Genomic DNA, 18,876 nt, shown 5'->3' on the forward strand with positions numbered 1-18,876 from the left:
TATGTATTTTGAATTAATCTTGTTACAGGGTCATACAGATGAGGTGTTTGTGTTAGAGTGTCACCCTAAAGATCCACGCATCTTCCTTAGTGGCGGCCATGACGGCCTCATCATCGTATGGAACTTGGCAACGGGTACTGAAATATTCAGATTTCATAATCTGGTAAGTCAAATTTGAAATATATGTGTTACTAATTATTATTCTTGGTGCAAAAATTAATAATAAGAGTAGTTGAGTACAGCTTTTACAGACTGAATTAATATAGTGCTGATGCATTGGGCTTTTCCTGTTGAAATCCATGTACCCCTATGGAAGACATGGCCTTTATTTCCTGCACAGGGGGTGTAGATTTCAAATGGAGTTACCCATTCAGGTAACCCCATTTGCAATGCACACTCCCTGTGTGGAAGATTAATGTCATGTGATGTCTCAAATGTATGGATTATAATTGGAATAGCCCATTAAATTTGAATAAGCTCTTTTTTATAAATAACAGATTAAGATGTGGATCCTTGTCTTTGATTGGACTAATTTGATCTGAAATGTTTTGTTTAAAATTTAACCTCTGTTGCATTCCTTTACAGATTGAAGGTCAAGGTCACGGCGCTATATTTGACTGTAAATTTTCTCCCAATGGAGACTTTTTTGCTGCCACCGATTCCCACGGACATCTCACCCTATTCGGATGGGGTCCTAGAAAAGACAGAGGCAAGGAGCGAGAACATGCACGCTACTGCCAAGTACCCTATGAACAGTTCTTTCACACCGATTATAGGCCGCTGATGAGGGATGCCAATAATTTTGTACTAGATGAACAGACCCAGCAAGCTCCTCATCTGATGCCACCACCGTTTCTTGTAGATATGGATGGCAATCCTCATCCTCCTATATTACAGAGATTAGTTCCTGGCAGAGAGAATATGCAAACATGTTCCCTTATACCCGAGATGGGGGTTGCACCTAATGGTACGTACACAGCAAGTTTCCTCTATGGTTTATGTGCTATACGCTGATGTATCGCTGTAGTACTAATTTCTTTTTTTTTTTTTTAGTTTTCAAAAAATATTTTTGGCCAGAAAAGCAAGTTATAGGCCCAAACTGACTGTTATTCAAGGTTGGAAACCAGAAATACTGCTACTAAAAAAAAAAAAATGCCAATTTTTTTTACAAAGTTGGATGAACTTGTACATTTTGATTACCTTTGCTTCTATTGAACAGTCAGGGACACATTGAATTAGTATGCATTGCTAGCTGTTCAATAGAAACAAAAGTAATTAAAATGTACAACTTTTTCAACTTTGTAAAAAAATTGGCATTTTTTTTTTTTTTTGAGTAGCAGTATTTCTCTGGTTTCAACCTGAATAACAAGTCAGTTTGGGCCTATAACTTGATTTTCTGGCCAAAAATATTTTTTGAAAATTAAATTTTTTTTTTTTTTTTTAGAATTTTTTTTTATGTCGACACACTGTCGACGTCGGTATACGAATTATATCGACATGTCGACAATAAAAACGGTGCCGACCACATCACTACTAATTTCTCATCTGTTGGTACCAGCAAACTGCCGAATTGTGTAAAGACATAAGCTATATACTTAATCTGAAGGCATGTATTTCGTAACTTTTTGGTCTAGTAATTTTAATAAATATTCTGATAGAATAATTTATTTATTATTGTTCATGCAAAGCTAAAAGATGATTGAAAATTCTTCAAAATTTGTCTTTGGTCACTTTTGTTTTGAAAGGTATAAATGAAGTGATAAGTGATCCCATAGAGAACAATGAACAGGATCAGCAGCAGCAGCAACAGCAACAGCAGCAAGAGTTGGATGAACAGCAACAGCAGCGACAGGACAGAATCGATGAAGACAATCAAGCAGCCAGTATTCTAGATGAGATGATAGCCCGTATGCAGCAAGAGCAGGATGCTCAGATGGAGGTAGATGGAGCAGGTGATGTGGCAGGAGGATGGGATGCGGATGCAGCTCTTATGCCACCACCTAATAATCCTGTGATAAGACCATCTACACCTGGCAGGGATAGAGCAGGTAATAACAATAGGACACCTATATACTCCTAATCCTTATCTCATAATGCTAACCAGACTTCTGCCTTGTTGTTCCACTTACAACAATGGTATGTGTTATATCAGATGATAGATACACGGCTGGGTCTCAAAACAACACTTTTTATTCTCTAATTCTTATATTGCTGATGTCGTTCATTCATGAACTGGAATATTTATATACATCTGGATTATTTTACTGCACCTGGCAAACTTAAGGTGTATCTTTGGGGTAAGATATTCATGAGTTCTAGTGTAAAGACTCCATTGAGATATTAAGCAGCTTAGGAATCAAGTTGTATTTAATCCTTCAATAGAAGTTTTCTGTGCTAGGCTAATTCTGTGCAGTTTTACACTTGAGGATAGTCTTTGTGATGTTTTAAAGTGCTTACATGTTTGCAATGCAAGTGTGTTTGTATGCAGGCCAATTTAGATTGAAACAATCTGATATGTGAATTGTTACATTAGCTATTCAAATACGTTTCATCTCATGTACAGGTGGTCCTCTGAGTCCCTCGGCATCTCCACGAGGCTTGCGTCGGTCAGGAGAAATAGAGGGCGTTCGTCAACCAGTTGGTAATGTGCCTGTAAGTCAACCAGCATCTCAGGATGACTTAATAGCATGGAGTAGAAGAGTGGTCACCCCAATGTTACATCCAGCTGTTGCAAGGTAAGTGTAATTAGATAACAAGGCTTCAAGATGAAATTTAGCCCTGGCTTTCTTTACCCCTGTCATGGAAGTTTTTAACAGAAGTATAAAATTTTACAATAACATGTTACTTTTTTTAGAAGTTCTAGAAGTTGTCATAAAGTGCTGTATGAAGGAGTGTGGCCTTGAAGGAGCAATTTAGCATTTTATATTTAAAATTGTTTAATAAGTATGATGTAACTCAAACTAGACTTAGCTGTGGTCTAAGACCACGAACACAGCCGTGTTGTGACCCCTTAATTACCTTTGACCCCAAAATATATGAAAACCCCATAGACATTGGCTAATGTCAATGCACGTGTCTACAGCTGCATCATTTTGCTATGCTTTTTGTGGCAGAAGGGGCATTTTGAAGGTATATCGTTTTATACCGGAAGTGACCCCTCACTGACCTTTGACCCCAAATCTTTGTACACCCCATAGACACTGGGTAATAACAATGCATGTGTGCAAGTGGTGTCACTGTCCTACTGAATCTGTTGAAGAAGATGCATTTTAAAGGTATTTCATTTTATACCGGAAGTGACCCCTTAATGAGATTTGACCCAAATAAAAAAAAATACCACATATACATTGGGTGACTGCAGATCATGTGTGAACATATCGTTACTGTCCCATGTTTTACTTGGCTAATTAAAAATTTTGAAGGTTTTTCGTTTTATACCGGAAAGTGACCCCTTAATGACCTTTGACCCCGAATCTGTGTACACCACATAGACACTGGGTAATAACAATGCATGTGTGCAAGTGGCGTCACTGTCCTACAGAATCTGTGGAAGAAGATGCATTTTAAAGGTATTTCATTTTATACCGGAAGTGAACCCTTAATGAGATTTGACCCAAATAAAAAAAATACCACATATACATTAGGTGGCTGCAGGTCAGGTGTGAACATATCGTTACCGTCCCATGTTTTACTTGGCTAATAAAAAATTTTGAAGGTTTTTCGTTTTATACCGGAAGTGACCCCTTAATGACCTTTGACTCCAAATCTGTGTACACCACATAGACACTGGGTAATACCAATGCATGTGTGCAAGTGGAGACACTGTCATACGTAAGTTGTAGGAGAAGATGCATTTTTAGTTGAAATCACGTTCATGACACCTGAGACCCCTGCGTGACCATTGACCCTGCGAGTTTCATGTGACATATAGGGGCATGGTCAATGATCATGGTGACCAAGTTAGGTCAAAATCGATGTAAGCATGTGAGTGCTAGAGCAAATGTAATGGTTGACAGAAAGAAGAAAGAAAGAAGAAGAAGAACCTGTAAGAAAAAGACACAGCCGTGACTAACGTCACGGCTGTGTAATGCTTAAATATTTTTGTTATTGTTGTTTGCAGAAATATGGAAGAAAAAAACGCCGCCATGCTGAAGTAGAAATTGCACATTTCAAGTTTGAGAAAAAAGAAGAAAAGAGCATCAAGTCCATTGTTTAGTGTAAGTAAAGAATAGGATCATAACTTTGCAAAATAAACAAACATTGAATATCCATGAAAACAAACAAGCAAACAATAATGTAACTGGGAAGTGGCATAAGTTTTAGAAGAAACATCTATGAGCATGCCATAAAATGCTAAATAAAACCTACATTGATTCTCAACTCTCAAACAATGATTTGCCTTAAGCATGATCTAAGCTATTATATAAATTTACAATGTGTGACAGTTATGCAATGCATAAAGTGACTTTTCTACTTTCAAATTATTTTGCAGGCATTTGATGAAGATCCAAAACAGAAAAAGAAACAGAAAAAGAAAGACAAAACTCATAAGTATGGAACACGAGCCAATCCCAGTGACGAAGAGGACGAAGAAGAAGAGGTGAGTTTGGGTGATAATTTTTGTAGAGATGTTAACTTCTTCTGATTTTTGGTTGAACTTGCTTGCTTACTTAGTATTCTATCATAATTAGGCAGGTCTGCAACCAGGGCTCAAAATATTAAAAAACATTGTTCATAATGGTACAAGTTCAAGCCCTCATGCTGCAGTGTCATATTTCTGTTCTCATGGTAAAATTGAGCTAGCTTGAAATTCCTCAGGACAAGGAACTTGCTGCTAATTGGCCCATTCTACTTGTACAAATTTTGTGAAGCTGATTCTGGTTGTGATGGTTATTCTATTATGTTGGTTGATTATGGTTTTGTGCCTGTATAGAGCTGTGTCCCTGAAAGATGCTATCAAATCCGAGGGGTGTATCAGTGTAGATATTTTCATAAAAAAGGGGGTCATTCGGTGTTGGCAATGTCAAAAATGGGGTGATTTTGTATGGGAGCGCCCAAAATTTCACATCATTAACAATAAAAATGCCTTTTTGCCCAATTTTACTGTACAAAATAGGCAAAGCGCGCCGAAATTTCAATTTTGAGGACTAATTGTTCAAAAAAGGGGGTCATTCCGTGTGTAGGCTACTGGAAAAAAACATGGTCATTGGGTGAGGATTTGCCAAAAATAACTGGGTCTTTTCATGGGCACATGACGTATGTCAATATATGGGAGTATCAAATGGTTTATAACATAAGGTGTGTCTGTGCCAAAGGTGCCTCTTGTGTGTGTGACAACAAAAGCGAAGGCACGCACTTCAAAAAATTGATGCCTGCAGGTAGTTCAACACCACTCTTCATTGAACTCAACATTCAACAATCACAGGCAGGTCTTTCTCTTGCTATGGACCTCACATCTGGAACAAACTGCAGGAACATATCAGAAATGCAGAATCCATTGACATTGTTAGGAAACTGGTAACACTATATGAGGTTCAGGGATTGATTGATTGATTGAACCACATGACATTATTTTGAATATTTCAGGCTGATGATGACAATGATAGTGATGCTGAGACAGAAGTGGAAGAGGAGGAAATTGGTTGGCACAGTAGTAGTGACAGTGGCAGGTGAGTAGACCAGTCCAGTAGTGCCAATAATTGGAACTCACTCCGACCGTGCCCTGAGTTCCAAGAAGCTACGTGTATGTGTCGCCGCGATTTAGCGTGCATTCATCACCATATTCACATGTGTAAAATCGTGGAGTGGACTTTTTCGCTGCTCATAAAAATCACTCAAAAATCACCTTTTAAATAAATCTTTGGACAAAAGCTGATGTGTAGAATAAGTTGAGCAATCACAGATGACATACATCAGTGACACAGGTTTCTAAAGTGAGTATTTTATTAGATATACTAATGCAAACTTGCCAATATAAAACCCTGGAGGCACCCTATGGGAGTATCGACAACTTGAGAACAAGTCCTCAAGCGTTTAAAATTTGTGGCTACTACAACTACCAGTCCAGTCACAATATTGACTCACAGAATTGTTTAACATTTCATCCAAAATTTTTTTGTCCAATTGTCCAATGTTGTTTTGTCCAACTCCAATTTATCCAAAATATATGTTGGTCCAAATGCTATTTTGTCCATGCGTACTTTGATCCATCAAAAATCTGTGCTATTTTGTCCATGCGTACTTTGATCCATCAAAAATGTGTAAGGTTCTGCCCAAATAGAGTAAGGTTCTAACCAACTAAAGAAACTCAGTTGGACCTAAGATCTTTGGATCAAAGTCCATTGGGTCAATTGTTTTCGTATGAACCACTGCCACATGTTGCCTTTGGTGATACTTATCTGTTTCAGAATCCAGTGTCCATTTAGATATTGATTAAAAAACGAAAATGTTTTAATTTTATTGTAGGTATTAATTTCTGATACAATTCAAAGAAAATTGCCGTGCAATACTTTGTTTTAGAATAAGTTTTTGCAAGTAACAAAATTCATCATCGGATGCTTTAATGATACTTGTGGGAAAACACCTGAATTTCTCATAGAAATGCGCTATACCTATGCAATACTTGCTACTTTTCAATCTTTAGCGAGTCAAGTCAGTACTCTGACTGGACAGCAGATGCAGGAATCAACTTAGAGCCACCTAAGAGGAAAACACGCAGGAAAGCGAGATATGATGACAGTGGTTCAGACTATGAAGTAAGGACATCTAAACCAAAGAAGAAACATACATCTAGTCCAAGAAAGAGAAAGGTTAAGGTAGGTTTAAAGCACACATTCACCCTTAGTACAGATCCGCTATCTTTCTACCAAAATGAGGTTCACCTGCAAATGCATGCATAAAAAGTTCATTTTATTTTTCACACTTTTCTAGCAATGCGACAGAAGGCTCTTGTGAAGTGTATGTAAAGTAACTTTAGACTGAGTAAAAAAGTTGCATTTTTATTTTTGCACTTTTCTAGCAATGTGACAGAAGGCTCTTGCGAAGTGTATACAGAAACTCAAGACTGCATATAAATAGTGTATACGCACACAACACAGCACACAGTTTGCGGATAGAACCTTGATTTGAGATGACTGCAAAGTGTCAATTGAAGTACGTAGTGGCCATGCACTGACACTGGACGACCAGCAAAAAAATAAAAAATGTGCAAAGTGTCAATTGAAGTACGTAGTGGCCATGCACTGACACTGGACGACCAGCAAAAAAAAAAAAAAAAAAAAAAAAAAAGAAAAGAAAGTGGTGACAAGCAATTAGTCCAGAGAAGATATCATACACTTCCCACAATGCATTTTGTCCATTTCAATTTTCTGTAATGATTAGCTATCTAGTGCAACATGGGATGATAGTGACAAAAAGTACCTCAAAGACCAGTGCACATCCAGATCTTGCAAAATATGTTTATTTCTTGACTATTTCATGATTAGCTATTATAGCTAGTCTATTCTCTACATTAAAACAAAGGGAACCTGTACAAAGTAATAGTGTCATTTGATGTAATGAGGTGATGCATCATGTTGCAAAGGATTCTAGGAAGGGTAAGATGTCTTTTCTGCAATTAGTCATTCATAGAGATATTAATTTATTTCAACATACTGATCACGGGCAAGGTTTCTAAATGTGGTAAACTTTTTTTACAGCCACCATCTCCGGTCGAAGAGGAACCAGCGCAGGCCAGTGAATGCCCTGAGGACATGAAACCATCGGCATGGATCACGGATGTGATACCGCGTAAATGCCCATACGTGCCTCAAATGGGTGATGAACTTGTCTACCTCAGGCAGGGCCATGAGCAGTATGTGAAATTTGTTAAGGAGAAGAAGGTCTATCCCATTGATGCTAAGAAGCAGCCGTATCAGAAGTTGAAAATAAGGGTATGTATGTACATGAACACTTCAGACAATTTCCAAATATGGATGTGATATGTTTCCATGGTGCAATGACCGTTTTACACAGCTAGTTGTTTCACAATCTCTTCCTCAACATCGTTGGGGGGATTTGGTGCTTTTCTCTCAATAACCTTTCATATGACACCTAGTTTGTTAAAATTGGACAAATTATATAATATTGAATTTGGGTAATGTAGTGTTTCTAGAAAATGATTAAGAAAACATAAAAAAATGTTCTTATAAGGTCCCTGGTTAGATTTTAAGAACCAAATTCTCTCCACAAGTGAGAAAGTTTGTGAGACCATTGGCAGTGTAATATTTACATTTTGCTGTGAAAAAATATGAAATAAGGTTTGCTATGTTGAATAGGAAGTAAGGCTAGCTGAGGTTAGGGCTAGGTTTAGGGTTAGTTTAGGACTAAGGTTAGGGTAATGGTTTGGGTTAGGGTTAGATTCGACATGGCAAACCTTATTTCATATTCGACATAAGTCTTATTTTCGACATAGTGAACCTTTGACATAGTGAACCTTGGACATAGCGAACCTGTTACATAGCAAACCTTTAAACCTACTCAACCAGAGAGGACGGTTATATACACTGCAAAGGGGATATCAGTGCGGATGTCATTTTTTGGATCATTAACCTATGGCTGGATATAAACTTATAATTATCTGTTGAATTCTAGAATTTGTTATCAATGAAATCACCCCACATATTTTGACTTTGAATGTTTTAACAGGAGAAGGAGCTGGTGAAGGTTGTTGGCATCAAATATCAGGTTGGACCACCTACTTTGTGTGGCCTCAAACTGGCTAATATTGATCCAGAGACAAGGAAAAGAACAGGCCAGCATTTCACAATCAAGTAAGTTAACAAAGTTTCCAACTTATGTACCATGAAAGTTGATAGATGATTAACCCGAAGAGAACCGAGTCTCACTAAAGCTCACTATTAAAACCACTATAGTATGTGTGCATACATTCCATGTGACTTGATGACTTAATAAGCCTAAGTCATATATACCCAGGGAATCGCTGCCCAGGGCAGCGATAACCTCTAATGGCTACAGGTCGGTGATCTTCTGGTTAATCCCGGGGTACCAAGTGACTTCTTTCTTCACCTTCTCTCCTTTTTTGTTTCTTCTTTCCCTTCCGATAGTAAAAAAACCACCGCATGAAGCCACTGTGCATGCATGCATCCCAGCTGATGCAATCACCATTCGCACTGCTTCGCTGGCCCGGCCAGCAAAACACCTGTGGCTATCGGTCGCTGATGGAGTGCTTGGTACGGAACCCGAGGGAAAAAAAACAACTTCTTTCTCTAACCCCAACACAGGCATCTTACAAAATATTAAAAGCTCGAAGCCATATATTTTGCAGTATATTTCTGTTCTGTGGTAAATACTTTTAATAAATTATAAGAATAATGCCAAGGATAAAAACTACCTAATTTTGCATATTTTTCATCAGGTACCATGATATGGCTGATGTAATTGACTTTCTTGTCCTGCGTCAACACTATGATCAGTCCATGCAGAGGAAGTGGAAGGTTGGGGACCGTTTCAGAGCAGCTATTGATGATGCATGGTGGTTTGGAAAAATAGTGGATCATAAACCATTCCATCCTGAATACCCAGACAGCCATTTCCAGTGTTTCAGTGTTGCGTAAGTTATATTGTGTCTCTTGAATTGGTTCAACAAATTAAAGCAGCATTAAGGGAAGGAAAAAGAAACCTGTTTTACGTGCCTGACCAATCCAGGTCGGCATTTTGGGGATTTGTTTTTAGGTGTATGCAAATTTGGCCGTAGTGAATTGATTTTGAAAATATGTTTGCAAATAAATTTCTCTAAAATTGTCTTGATAGTGTGGGAATAACTTTTAAACAAATGTCAGCAAAACTTAAGTAGTTTGAATAGTGTCAGAATATTGTTCATCCATACACTGTTTGTAAAATTGGTCAACTATTATTTTGCTTTTTGCCAATTTTGATCGCATAGATTAATTAATTGTTATATTGTTTTGTCTATTTACTTAAAGTTGGGATAATGGTGAAGCAGAGTTGATGAGTCCTTGGGATCTAGAACTGATTGATGAGAATGGTGAGTGGAATTCTTATTTACTTTCAAGCATCGTAATAACTGATCTAGTAAAGTTGATTTGAAAACCTGCAAAAGGTTACTCCTATATTCAAGAGTGGTGATAAAAATGATGTCAGCAACTTTAGGCCCATTTCAGTTCTTCCCTGTATTTCAAAGATTTTGGAGCGTGCTGTACATGATCAATTGTATAATTATCTCACATGTAACAATATTTTGAATCCATGTCAATCAGGTTTTAGGAAGAATCACAGTACTAATACTGCTCTTTTAGATGTAACAGATCATATTCTCAATAATATAAACAATGGTAAAGTTACAGGTTCAATTTTCTTAGATTTAAAGAAGGCATTTGACACGGTGAACCATGACCTTCTTATTTCTAAACTTAAATCATATGGTATTAAAGGAAATGCAATTAATTGGTTTCACTCGTATCTTAGTGGTAGATCTCAGGCAGTAAATATAAACTCTACCCTTTCAGATTTTAAGGAAATTGGTATTGGTGTTCCTCAAGGTTCAATCTTGGGACCGTTATTATTCATTGTATTTGTTAACTCTCTGCCTGAGTCTGTAAATTCTAACTGTAAGTGTGTAATGTATGCTGATGATACAACTCTTTTACTTAGTTCATCTGATCCCAATATTCTGCAAAATGATCTTAATGCTAACCTGAATAACATTGCTGATTGGTTCCAGGCCAACAATTTAACTCTTAACATAAAGAAAACTAAACTGATGTTATTTGGAACAAGACAAGCTCTTCATAAGTTTAACAATGTTTCTCTTGTCTATGGAAATGAACAAATTGAAAGAGTGGAAAAGTTTAAATATTTAGGAGTTACCTTTGATTCACATCTATCATGGAATGAACATGTAAATTATTTATCTTCTAACATATCCAAGCGTATAGGAGTTATTAAGAGAGTAAAGCAATACCTTCCATGGAAAACTGTCAAAATGCTTTCATAAGCCCTTGTCTTTCCTCATTTTGACTACTGCAGTTCTGTTTGGTCCAATTTCAGTGCCTGTCACAAAAATGAGCTCCAAATTTTGCATAATAGGCTAGCCGAGTTTTGCTCTCTGCAGACATTAGAACTTCAGTAGACAATATGATGAGGGACCTAGACTGGGTTAAACTTGGCTGTAGATGGGAGCATCAATTACTTATTTTAACTTTTAAATGTCTCACACAAATTGCTCCTAATTATCTTTCATCTCATTTTACTTTCACTCATTCTACACATTCCAAATGTACAAGGGGTCAGTCTCAAAACAGTTTGGTTGTTCCAATATGGAAAACCTCTTCTGGAAAGAAAACTTTCCTTTACAGATCTTCAGTTGCTTGGAACAATCTTCCTCCAAATCTTCGTATCAATTTTAATTCAATGAGTTTGGGTGGATTCAAAAATGCAGTTGGTCTGCTGTAAGTTTTGTATTTATATTTTGAGCTCAACATTGCTGCATTTTGTTTTGTATCATGCATGTTTGGTTCTTTCATTTTGTATAATATATTATATATATTTCTTATTTTGTTATTATCATGTTCATGTATTATGTATATATATAATTTTAATCAGGTCTTCCAGGGAGACCAGTACATTTGTATTGATGGAATTTCCTGAATAAATAACGAATAAATAAATAAATAAATAAAAAGTGCAAAGTTTGAACCAAAATTGAGCTCTTGTATTTGAAGAAGAAGAAGAAGCGCAGTGATTTATAGTGCGCTGCGCACAGGCACAACGCCTAGACGTTGATCCACAAGCCTCACTTTAGTGGTTGTCGCTGACCACTACGGCCCACATCATTCCATAAACCATTAAACAACAATTCAGGGACTTTGCTGCTTCAAGAGCGCACACCCTAGACATACCACAGATAACCATCGCAACCAGGATCAGCTCCCCGAGTTTCGTACGGGTTACAACGAGACAAATTAGCAGTGAGTTCCTTGTCCAAAGGAATTTCAAGCTAACTCAATTTTTCCACGATTGAACTCGCAACCTCTTGCACCATAGTCGAGCGTCTTATAGATTGAGCTAACTTGACTGCTATTTGGCAACTAGTTTGCATGAAAGAGGTTTTGACTATGAGGAATGACTTTGCATCACTTATTTTTAGGGTATTGTGAAATATCTTAACATTGTGCTTTGGACCTTGGAATATCCTTGGGGCTTTCCGGTTCCAAAGCACAATGTTTAGATTTTCACAATCCCTCAATAAACGATGTGCAGTTATTAACCTCTAATCAATCAATGTTGTTATGAGTCTTGCCATTTATAAGTTGAAAGTGTAACACATTGTTTTTCATATTTACCATTGCAGATCTTAGATTTTTCACAATCCTCCAATAACCGATGTGCAGTTATCAATCAATGTTGTTATGAGTCTTGCCATTTATAAGTTGAAAGTGTAACACATTGTTATTCATATTTACCATTTCAGATCTTCCAGATGAAACTGGAGGAAGTATCCCAATCAACCATGAAGCTTATCGTGAGATGATATACACCTCAATGGAAGAAGAATGGGGTGTTGACGGCAATCAGGAAAGCGAATGTCAACGTATCAGTCAATGCTTGGAACAAGTGATGACGCTCAGTATCGCAGAACTATTTGTAGCACCTGTGGACCTTAATCAATACCCGTCATATCCATATTACATTCCGTATCCAAGCGGTTTGAGTACTATTAAGAATAGAGTTGAGATGAGGTTCTTCCGGAGGCTGTCGGCCCTCCAGTGGGAAGTGAGATTGATTGAACAGAATGCAGCTGCTTTTAATTATCCAGGGAGTGCAATAGTCAAGTATTCAGAAATTGTGACCAGGTTACTGCTAGCAATTATCAAGTAAGTGAATAGCGTGCAACTCTACTAGTCTCATTACAAGACTGCCCTACCCCAACCATATACCCCAACCCTAAACTCTGTAAGCAAAAACTGGACTCAAGTCTAGCAAGTTTACCCTGTTTGGTACTTGTACCCGGTTGCTGATTCATGGATTAGTTTGAAGTAAGTACAAAATAAAACTGATAATAAACCAGTTCGTGGATGGGGATGTCTAGCAGGAAATTTACAATTTGACTGATTTGCGATTCAGTGCAAAATGGTAACAAAAAATACCTCAATTAACAGATTTCATCCAGATCTTGCAATTGAGGTATATCTGTCACTATCATCCCATGTTTCACTGAATAGCCAATCAGTGCAAGGAAGAAATGCATTGTGGGAAGTGAAAGATATTTCTTCTGATGTAGCGTTACTCCAGGCTTAGACAACCATCTTGTCCTTCTGATTGCCATTGCTTCAGTTGGTATATATGCTACACACAAAAAGTATCTTTACATGTAAAATAAAAATGATATCTTAAAAATACTAAACTTAAATTACCAAATAAAGTATTCAATAGAAAGCGAAATCTGTTCTACTTATTTTGGTATCTCATTTGGCACGATGCGACTTCATTTTTCCAATTTATACCAATTTGAATAAAAAAAAAGCATTTGAAAGGTGACTATATTTATATAGACTTTTATGTCGAAACATGCTAGTTATGAGCACAGCCAGTGAGAGTTCCTCTGTCAGACTGTAATGATGAGCCTGTTGCAAAAAGCCGTTGGAATAAATATCCATATATTTTGTCACTTTTGAAAAGCTCTCTTTTTTCATTCAAATTGGTATAACTTGTGGAAATAAAGTTGCATCGTGTTAAATGCAGTATCAAAACGTGCAGAACAGAATTCTCATCCTTATTGACCACATTGTTTGATAATTTAGGTTTAGTGTTTGTAAGAAATTGCATTTGTTTTAAGTTTGAAGATACATTCTGTGCGCAGTATACATACTTTGCTGTTGTTGCTTGTGACTAAACTGAATATTTGTGGTCTAAAATATGTGAATGTCCCTTTATTTTTAAGAAATAAGGCCAAAAAAAACCCCATGTTTGTTTCCTGTAGCGCGCGCATTTTTTGACAGCTTATTTTGCACATTAGAATTTTTTTTTTCACTCACAAAGAAAAATCCCCAAACCGGAAAAAATCACAAAAAATAATGTAAAACATTACTGGAGTAAACATTTACACATCACACAACAAACGAGCGTAAAAAACTACTGGAGAAAACATTACACATTTTTTTATACTTTTTTAATCTGCAGATTGGAAGGGGATCATAAATATTCTTGAATATGAAGAAATTTGATTTTTTTTGTGTGTCAGAGAGACCCACTGTAAATTTCCATTCTATTTTGCAGCAAAAAAGGGTTTTGTTTTTTTCATTTGAAGACATGGATTATAAAAAAATACCAACCGCATTTCGCATAACCTTTTTGACCTGCTACAGGAAACAAACATGTTTTTTTTTTGGCCTAAAGGGTAATGTAGTATCCTTTACACCAAATATCTTATTTCAATATTTTCACTGGCAAAGACATATTTGCATGTAAAGGATAACGTGACACCCTTTATTTCCATTCTGTTACCGCATAAAATAATGTAATTTAAAAATAAAAAAAGACCACTTTTTTGCCCAAATATTGTAAGTTGTAATCAAGGTACTGTGATAACGTCTATTATAGCATAAGCAATAGCGTGTGTTGCTGAAAAACTTAAAAGGAGTAACTGCATAAAATGCTCTGCATAGCATGTGTCATGCTTTACTGGGTTTTAGACACTTTATTGCAGTATATCATGGGTATGAGAGTTCCTTCTTTCAGCTGATTTTTTTCTGTGTTGCCAAAATTTACAAGTTTTCTTTTATTTTCAGACCATATTTGGTGTTTTTTTATCCATTTGAAGCATTTTTTAGCTTTTTAAAAGTTATTTTCCTCTTTTTTGATATGTGGCCTCTCACACCCCTGTGTATAATGTACCCTCATATGACGTACACATTTGGACAAATCACAGTGAGTTGTTGGGCACTCGTGAGGTTTTTACCATGCCTGTTTTTCTTTGGCGCATGCAGGAAGCATCCAATTGTGGCGCTCAGATGTCATAAGTTTCTGGCCAAAACCTCCATGGATTCATTCCCTCAAGCTTTCAACAAGTGAGCAAAGCTCAAGCATCCTCATTGCCTCTGCATATGATCTGTATTGGTTGCTCTGTGCGCTAGCCATAGGCTTCAACATAAAAAAAAGTCACAAGATTTGAGATATTTTCTCAAAATATCAAAAGCTATCTTAAGAACCACTGAACCAATACTAGGCTTGTTTGTACTCATTTTAATGCATTTCTCATGCTGGTTCCAAATATGGTCATGAAAATGTTCAAATTCGTCTGCATTCAACACTTTGTGTGGAGAGGGTTAATATAATACTAGGGCAAGTCCTCATTTGAATGAACTCCATCTGGTCAGCTTGTCGTTAGGCTGCTATATGCCACATAAAGGGCTTGCACACTCCAAAATGGGATGAACATTGATTTGTTAAACCAAAGACAGATCACTGGCAGAAGCCCTGAAATGCCTGAAGATATTACAAAATGCTTAGAAATCATTGACCCAGCCTCGATATCCCAACAGATTGTTAATTTTTGGATTGTTATTTGTAACACCGAATAGTTCCATACTTTCTGTAGTATCAATTTCTATACCACTGAGGGCTAATGATTTCATGTACACATACATGGGTGTCAATTTCGGGGAGGGGGGATGTGTCCCACCTACCTTTTTGCAAAATGACCCATTTTATGTTCTTTTCAGTCACTTTTTGACAATTCAGGCCGATTGTCCCCCCCCCCACATTTCAAGCCAGATTGGCGCTAATGCACACTGCATAATATGACATTTTTGGGGGTTTGGGCAACATGTCACTTGAAGTGGTGATTTTATTTAGATATCTACAAACTTCACCTGCCATTAAGACAGGAGGATGAGTAGGACTGAATGCCGGCAAACTACCAAGATCAAGGCGTAGAATTTCGATAGAGATGCAGGTTTATGCTTGGAAGGAAGACAGACTTGTTATGCAGATGACTAGAGACAAACACAAAGCAACATTGGGCTATTCCAGTTGAAATCAACATTGGGCTATACACCCCCAATGAAAGACATGACATTAATCTTCCACAAAGGGAGTGTGATTTCAAATGGGGTAACCTGAATGGATGACTCCATTTGAAATCTAATCCCACAGACTATTCACCAACAGGTTAAATTCCAGCATCACCCTCTAATGACGGTCAATTGTTTCATGAATTGCGCTAGACAGAACTGCTACGTACGTCTTTCATGTAAAGGCAAAGACATGCAGCACACTATCGCGTAATGTGAAGGCACACATGTATGATCAAATGATCGGCCCTCATGAATATGTGACCCATTCTGACAAAACCAGGAACAAGTCGCATTTTTGACATTTCATGATTTGAATAAAAATGTAAGCACAAGACAATAAGCTTCAAAATGATACATTCCTTGGCAGTGTGACTTGCGGATGATTTGGAGTGGCCTCCGCTTGGGATGGGTCTGGTGTTTGTTCCTGGCCGTTATGCGAGGTGGCGCGCATGTGGCGTCCGACGAGTGCATCATTTTGTTATGGATGTACACTTTTGTCATAAAGATTTTATCCTGCTGGCAGGTTAAATTTTGATTTTTAGTGCTTTTTAATCAAATCTTTTGGTGATATTTTACATTGTAATTGGCCTATTTTATTTGTGCAAATTTCATATCTTTATGTCCTTGTAATAATATATTTTCCATGTGTCATGTTTATTTATACTACCATGTGCAATACTTGTGTATTTATAAATGTTTTAAATTTGTGTGTATTCTAAGTATTTAATTATAATTATTTGTAATATTTCCCTGTAATTTGGCCCATGGCCACGCTTGTGAAATAAATATATATGAAATGTAATGTAATGTAAATGAAATGATACCAAAATTATACACAGCATTGATACTTTCCAAGATATGGATAATTTTGTAAATGATACCTTGATATTTTTGCTGAACTGCTAATCTGAGTAATGGGCGAATTAGTTTCCTGCTTTACACAGGATTGAATAGGGATTATCCTAGTTCAACTGTCAATTATTGATTAAATAAACCTCTTTTTAAGTACTTTCAAGGATTTGAAAGATCACTCAGTCCCAAGGTCAAATACCATGAAATTAAGAATTCCAAAATTTAATTTTTTTATGGGAATGTCATCTAGGCCTATAACTCAAAAACATGCCTGGTGACTTGTTCCAGGTTTTGTTGGAGCTGGTCACATATGTGAGAATTCACAGCGTACAAAGCACTGGGACTTTGGCTGTTGGTGAATAGTCTGTAGTACTTAGTCTGTGTCTACACTCCTTGTGGGGGAGATTAAGGTCATGTCTTCCATAGGGGGTGTATGGATTTCAATTGGAATAGCCCATCACACAGATGTCTGGCCCAATTGCTACTGAAAGTGAGATGGTACTCCGGAATTTAGCTACCCAATTGACCTTTACCTACCAGTTTCATTCAAGTACGAGGGGGTATCCAAAAGTTTTTGACATCGACCAGAAGGAAAAGAGCTATATTGATGAAATTTTGTCAGTGTAATCACTGGTCCTTATGTACATTATGGTCCAAAAATGGTCTCATTAGTATGTTTACTTTCTTTACAGGTGGCGCTAGATGGGCAGTAGGCGCATAACCTACAAGATGGTGAAAATTGAGACATGCAGCATGATTCAGTTCCTGCATTTGAAGGGTTAGGCCTACAATGCTCAGAAAATCTATGATGAAATGAAAGCTATCTACGGTGATGATTGCCCATCATATGGCACTGTTGCTTTTTGAAAAAGGAATTTCCAAACTGGCCACATGTCCCTCACAGATAAGCCAAGAAGTGGACGTCCATCACTTACGGATGATGTGGCCACAGTGAAAAAACTCAAGAAAGTGGAGGATCTTATCATGAAAAGATTATGCGCCTACTGCCCATCTAGCGCCACCTGTAAAGAAAGTAAACATACTAATGAGACCATTTTTGGACCATAATGTACATAAGGACCAGTGATTACACTGACAAAATTTCATCAATATAGCTCTTTTCCTTCTGGGTGATGTCAAAAACTTTTGGATACCCCCTCGTAAGTCTTGTTGGGAAAAAAAAAGAAGAAAACTTGAAGATCACCCTTGTTTGACACAAAGTACTTGTGTTGATTGTTGGTTGCAGGAATAGAGATTGCACAGATGCTATTGCCTTGTACAATAGCTTGACATCAGAAGATGAGGGATTACCTGTCAATGTTGAGGAGGAGAATAACTCATCTGATGAGGAGGGAGAAGAGAAGGCAGAAGGAACTAAAAGTAGCAAGAAAAGAAAAGCAGTAAGTGCCTTAAAATGGTGTCAATTATAATGACAGAAGTATACATATGAAGAGCTTGTTTCCAAACCATGTTAAGTCCACAAACACATGTTTCTGATTTACCTGTGCGATATTGCAATGGGTTGTGATGCTATAGGTATAGTAATTTCAGTTGGATGCACCATTATAAAGCAAACAGTGGATGGATGCACAGTAACAATACTTTGTGAGGCCTTTGGTTCCCGAATGAGAACAATAGTCTGCATATTGTTATAAGCAGCACTGTTGTTGTGGTAAATAATGGCTTGTTGATGGTACAACTCATTGTTGCCAATATCAAACTTGTCAAAGTAATTTTGATTGTATCACACAAGTAAATGAGAAACATGTGGTTGTGGACTTAACATGGTTTGGAAACAAGCTCTTCATATATACATCATAATTATGTAGGCCATCTTAATTTAACAGTTCGTCTCAAAGCCCTTCCAAGTTGAAAACCTAATGCAGAATATGTTTTTTTCCCGATAGCCACAAACCACTTTTAGCGTTAC

General features: G+C 37.1%; 1 protein-coding gene across 1 annotated transcript in view; it reads left to right on the forward strand.

The window, feature by feature from the left end:
* The window catches only part of LOC140157728 (PH-interacting protein-like), a 48,354-nt gene that overhangs the window by 16,332 nt on the left and 13,146 nt on the right, over window positions 1–18,876 (forward strand). The window contains 14 exon segments of the mRNA XM_072180974.1: window positions 29–163; window positions 586–967; window positions 1,746–2,048; window positions 2,564–2,735; window positions 4,175–4,217; window positions 4,493–4,600; window positions 5,587–5,669; window positions 6,644–6,815; window positions 7,698–7,931; window positions 8,686–8,810; window positions 9,416–9,610; window positions 9,984–10,045; window positions 12,491–12,893; window positions 18,193–18,346. Of these exon segments, the coding sequence (XP_072037075.1) occupies window positions 29–163; window positions 586–967; window positions 1,746–2,048; window positions 2,564–2,735; window positions 4,175–4,217; window positions 4,493–4,600; window positions 5,587–5,669; window positions 6,644–6,815; window positions 7,698–7,931; window positions 8,686–8,810; window positions 9,416–9,610; window positions 9,984–10,045; window positions 12,491–12,893; window positions 18,193–18,346 (2,571 nt within the window).

The sequence above is a fragment of the Amphiura filiformis genome, chromosome 7, assembly GCF_039555335.1.
Source record: "Amphiura filiformis chromosome 7, Afil_fr2py, whole genome shotgun sequence".
NCBI classification, from domain to species: Eukaryota; Metazoa; Echinodermata; class Ophiuroidea; order Amphilepidida; family Amphiuridae; genus Amphiura; species Amphiura filiformis.